Source organism: Danio rerio, chromosome 2, assembly GCF_052040795.2.
Source record: "Danio rerio strain M-AB ecotype USA chromosome 2, GRCz13ab, whole genome shotgun sequence".
NCBI lineage: Eukaryota > Metazoa > Chordata > Actinopteri > Cypriniformes > Danionidae > Danio > Danio rerio.
The window spans coordinates 26679001-26685000 of NC_141022.1; the positions used below are offsets into that span (position 1 = coordinate 26679001).

At 37.6% G+C, this 6000-nt stretch overlaps 2 protein-coding genes across 2 annotated transcripts in view; both read left to right on the forward strand.

Moving 5' to 3' along the window:
* kifap3b (kinesin-associated protein 3b) overlaps positions 1–6000 on the forward strand; it is a 78995-nt gene that overhangs the window by 26919 nt on the left and 46076 nt on the right. Inside the window, 2 exon segments of the mRNA NM_001144045.1 lie at positions 5199–5307; positions 5484–5596. Coding sequence (NP_001137517.1) covers positions 5199–5307; positions 5484–5596 — 222 coding nt within the window.
* Positions 1–6000, forward strand: part of csrnp1a (cysteine-serine-rich nuclear protein 1a) — an 811199-nt gene that overhangs the window by 25439 nt on the left and 779760 nt on the right. The window lies entirely within an intron of this gene.

The following is a 6000-nucleotide window of genomic DNA, read 5'->3' on the forward strand; positions in this document are numbered from 1 at the left end:
AACCAAAATGAGCACTTTTAAAGCCAATATTACATTCTGTGTGCATGGTTACGATGTAAGGACAATTTTAAGTTTAAAGGTCCTGTGAAGTGCTTTGAAATGTGCATTGTTTTTTGGGTGGGATGTTTGACCATCCCAATTGACACATGAAGACAGGGCGGGACATATAGTAGCTCCTTCCCTTTATAAAAAACAGCCAATAGCATTTAATTTTTTTTTATCACAGCTTTGCCAGTGAGAGTGGTTTAGCTCAAGCATCAAATGGAGAGCAAATAAGAATCGTCTTGAAGGGGGCGGAGCATGTCAGATACTAGAGAGCAATTGATTGGTCAGATGATTTGATAAAAAACGGATGTCCAAAAAATCTGTCTTCTTGGGAAAAAAAACACTCTTTTGAAGCACACTAGATTATAGAAATCATCAAGACATAACATACTTAACATCTTTAAAAAATATATTTTAATTTCACTGAACCTTTAAAAGTTGTTCATGGGCTCTATTTTAATGATCTAGGCGCAAAGTCTAAAGTGCATGGCGCAAAAGCATTAAGGGTGTGTCCGAATCCACTTTTGCTATTTTAAGGATGGAAAAATACAGTTTGCGTCGCAGCACATAGTCTAACAGGGTTGAGCTTATTCTCTAAGTGAGTTATGGCTGTGTTTTGAGCATAACATGCATAAAACTAATCAGAGTCTCATCTCCCATTCCCTTTAAGAGTCAGTTGCGTCGCTCCATGGTGCATTTGCTATTTACATGGCGGACTTTGTAAGTGGAAAAACTGAACGCTTTATTTGCAAGAAAACTATTAAACAAGTCATCTGCAGCGTGAGGATAAAGAACAAGCCTCCTCCATTCGGCCTCTTTACCTTCTCTTTACCTTACTCTTTACATTCGTAGATTAAAAAACTGTGTTGTTTGCACTCAACTAAAGACATCCATTAGCCTACATATTTAATTTAATTTGTAAAGCACAAAGATTTGTTTCAAAACTATTTCTAAATTCAGTTCTAATTTCCAGCAAACTAATAAATAATCAATAATAATGAAGTGTGGTAAAAAACTGAGTTATATCCAAACACACCGTCCTATTCTTATGCTTCATATGGTGATGCATACGTCTCCAAAACCCGACAAGTGGACAAATCTAAACTTGCTAAAACAAATATAAATTTGCATATGATAAATTATACTGATAATAATAATAATATTATACAAATGTAAATTTTTATGATCAAACAGAAAAAGCCCCCTGAGGTGAGGAAGGCATGGAGGCTGTGGTTTTTATATTTATGTAGTAAATAGTAATTTTTATAACATTTAAATTATTTTTTTTTTATATATATAAAAATATTTGTGTATTGCTGTAAATCCTGTGTTTATTTAGCAATGTGTGCGCGTTTAGACCCACATAGCCACATAACTAATGGACTGTGGACCTGCTTTCAGTTGGTCAACGGCATGGTTTATTTTAGTTCCTCAAAATAGCAATGCACCAGCAATGTGCCTTAACACACCTTCATTTTAGACCAGCACATCCATAAGTCCTGACAATGGACTTGATATTTAAACAGCATGGTGCAAAACGTGAAAATTAGGGTTGCTCTGGTGAAAATAGCAACAAATCACACCAAACATATCTTGTGCCTTATTGCGCCGGGTGTATGATAGAATTAAAACATTGTGCCTTAGTGTTGGCACATTATGAGCTCCTCATAGGTGCCATCATCAAATCACAAGGGCATGGGGACACCTGACATTTTTTGGTGCTGGCATAATCTCTTTTCCTCAGAATTAGTATCTCAAGGTAGACGCAAAGAGCAAATGGAAAACAATTCATAGCTTTCTGTGTAACACCCAAGATGACTATGCCTAGTGGAGCAACTCATTTATTTTCTCATCTACTCTTTCCATTGTTCACCCCCACACTCATGTAATTCATTGGCTAGTTATCTTCATAAAACAGTCCTGCCAAGCGTGTCTCTTTGGGCCTTTATCAGCCGCAGTGTTGATCTGATTGAAATGGACAGTGGGATATTGTCTCAACTCTTGCTGGCTCTTAAATAAAAACACAAATAATAATCCCTTCACCAGCACTGACAACACTAATACTTCTGCTTGTCAGGAACCGTCTGTTTCATCGTTTATTTCTTTTCTTTAATTCTTTTTAATTATTGCGCATGATTATTGCCAACGTTTATATTAAATGAAGGCTCTAATGAATATGTGCACACCTATGCGCAAAACACTGCCTTAAAATTGTAAAGCAAATATTTTAAATACTAGAGCTGTGGCGAAAAATTTTAGCCAATTTTTATTTGATGCGCCATGTTAAATGTTGTTCACTTGCCTTGAGCTGCTGAAGTTACAGTAAAACATGATTTGGTGGCACTCAAGCACAAAACGATATAGCCGAGCACACAGGTATTGCAGATCAAATAGAATTTGATAGCTTGTAACTTTTTCCCACAATCTTTTGGACAGGTGTTTGTGTGCTGTAGTGGAGAAGGTTAAGCAGAAGTGGAAAGGTTTAAGCTATAAATACTTGAGCTGAGGAGAAATTCAAAGATTATCAAAATGCATTGCAATTCTCTCTTGAATCATTTCTGAGCTTATGTTTTAACAGAAGATTTCACTGTATGCTTTACAAACATCTGTACTCTGCTTGCATCCGATTCTTTACAAATACCACCTGTACCTAAACAATCATTAATAAAGTTTGAAAACAGAATTACAAGAGTGTTCATAGTAAGCTGTGTCGTAACGTAAAAGCCAACTTACATGACTTACAATTGCTAAAGCCCTGTCCCTGTTGTTGTCAGCATTTGAGCTCTCTGCTGAAGCATTTCACAATCAATCAATGACAGATTCAAGATTTCACTCTTGGCTGATGATTGATTATAAAGCTTGTTTGTCAAGCTGTCTCGGGAGAGAGCCCTGAGCTCATAAGATCCTCGAGCCCGGGGCTCCCTCCTGTTAGCAAGGCGAGAAGGGAGTTTGAGCTCAGGTAGATCTTAAGATCTCCCCTGCTGTAGTAGCTAATGAACAGATAGTGATTGCTCTTAAGAGATAACGACTTACTAGGAGCATGTCTATGGTACTGATTTGGATTAGTCAATTAGCTTATGTTGCACGTTTTTGGAAGGTGGGAGGAAACTGGGAATCTGAGAGAAACCCCTATGAGCAAGGAGAGAACTTGCCTAAACTGGCAGTAATCGTCTGATTGGTGAATCATACATTGAATAATGCCGTAAGCTCGTGATCCTCTCGAAATTACTTTATAAATAAACTTCACATTAGAGGTCTGCGGTCCGTCATGCTGTACTGTGAAAATCACGGGACCTGACCAGATTTGTTTTGGTGCGGTAATAAATTTCCGAATAAAATGCGGGAGAGGTCAGTAACTGGTATATTTTTGCACGGGAGCGGGCGGTCTAACAATATCGCTTCCGACTGCTGAGCGAGCGAGCACGCGTATGTATATGTGTGAATGAGACAGCGTGGTGCTCTGTATATATTCTGTATATCTGGGTGATTTTCGGTTTTGTTCTCCATCCGCCCATTAGCAGGAACAGGCATGGCGGCTAGAAAACGGAGCGGTTCGGGCAGCGGGACAACGAATACTGAACATAAGCGGGAGCGATCAGGTTCGGACTAAAACCTGGCGGGTAGTGGCAGGAGCGGGATTCAAAATTTAGTCCGGCGCAGATCTCTACTTCACATAACGATGAAGCTCATTTTAAACTCTCAGAATCAATGCAGAATGGATTTCTCAAATGATTTTCCACTGCATCTCTAATAAAAGCACAGGGAAAAAGCATAAGGGTGACCTCTTCAGTGAAATAAGTGAGTGTCAGAAGTTTAAAGTTGCACACCGTCACATTATGTACTGGGGTTTTTCTGCTTTTTTGTTAAGAGCTATCTAATGTCAGGAAGTGATTTTGCTATTAAAATTGCTTGAATGTCAAAAAAGTTTTCAATAAGCTTGAGCGACATCCCATTGTGTACAATGCTTTTAACATGCTTCAATAAAACTGTGTTGTCAAGCTTTGGACCCCCCCCCCCCCCCACCTGTTCTGATAAGACAAACTGTTTTAGACTACTAAGATTTTTTTTTTGGTACTGGTCTATCATGCAGGTGTCAGTTGATATTAATGTTCCTGTTTGTATAATCGTATAAAATAGTTCTATTTTTGTCAACTCACATTTGTGTTACTTTTATTTGTGGCAGCTCTTTGCCATACCGTTTAGGTCTGCTTTACCTTTGGTGTTTCATTTTTTCGGTTTTGATTTTTCTTACAAGACAACTTCCTCAGAGATTGAGTATTGAAATGAATATCTATTTGACAATGTTTATGTGTTTGGTTTTGGTGGCATAGATCTGCTATGCTGCTGCTGCTGCTTTGACTATTAGTGCAGAGCATGTACCAATACTTACTGCTGCCAGTATATTCACAGATATATAAGACTGAAGGGCTACTAACCTGGATGTACTTTATTCTGCGTATGCATGGATATTTGCCACAAAACATAAAAAATTGACACAAAACATTGTTCTTAACTTTAATAGTTTATTAACTGTTTAACTAAACATAAAGCTTAGAGAAACGAAAACAGCTGATGGAGCATACACTAACTTGCCCATTATTTAGTCACAAAATAGCACCAAACAGTCAAAAAACGCAAAGCTGACAAAAACGAAACTGGCTGGAACCTAAGAATTATTCACACCATAGCAAGGTGTCAAGGTTTATTTGAAGTTCTCAGGTGAGCCTGCATTATTTAGCAGTTGTTATCTCGGAATAACATATTTGAATGTGGTGTCAGACCAATCAGAAAATTAGTATTCCTGATAGCCTTGTAATAGAAGAATATAACACATTGCAGCTGCAAAAATAACATACATGAAACATAGACTGGTGGAGCTGAGAGGGCGGAGGGCATCCAAAAAACATGCAGCAGGTTGCTTACTCGACAATTAAATATTTAAATGTTGAGGAGTAAGCTCATTGGTTTTTTGAGGCAACACCAGTTTTAAACAGTGCCATGTACTGTAGTTGAAAGTAGATTTCATACTGTATGACTTCTCAGTCTGTGCACCCAATAGAGCTTCATGACAGGACTTTGTATTTATATTTTTACACTAACTATAGTAATTTACAAAGAAATTCTGTGTTGTGTGTGTGTGTGTTTGTGAGCAGCTCATGCAGATGCTGTTTGAACATGGTGAAGAGAGAATCGACACTGAGCTCATCTCCTTCTGCATCAACCTGGCTGCTAACAAGACCAACTCTCAGATTATGTGTGAAGGTACAGTAAGAGACTGTGTCTCATTTTCACCTTAACACTGAGCTGTTAGAAGCATTGACCTGTGTGCTTTATTGTACTGTCACTGATGATCTTCTGTAATGAATAATACATGCCATCTGTTCAAATGTATGATCAGTCTCCAGCTGAACATGAATGTTTGTGGATTTGTTTTGCAGGCAATGGACTGAAGATGCTAATGAGAAGAGCACTTAAACTAAAGGACCCACTGCTAATGAAAATGATTAGGAACATCTCACAACACGATGGACCTCTGAAACAGCTGTTCATTGTAAGTGTATTATTTCTGACAATTCTACAAAAAATACTTATTAGCATATTAATCATGTGATTACAATGACTTTTCTCATTCACTTTTAAATGAAAAACTATTAATTCTGTGGAACACAAGAGATCGTGAATACAATACAAATGTAAAATCAGGGCTGCGCAATATATAGTTTCAGCATCAATATCACATTTTGTACATTCTCAGTAGTCACATCGCAGGATGTTCAACATTGAGTCTGGATTATAATTGATTAGCAACAAAGTTTAGAACATGTGAGATTTGTGGAGTTACTGCACAGTTTAACCATGAAAGAGTGAAAGTTTATCATTGGTTTTAAGGCCTGTGACTGTGAGAATTTCGGAAGTTTAAAGCATTTAGGCAAAACAAATTGTAACATTTTTAAC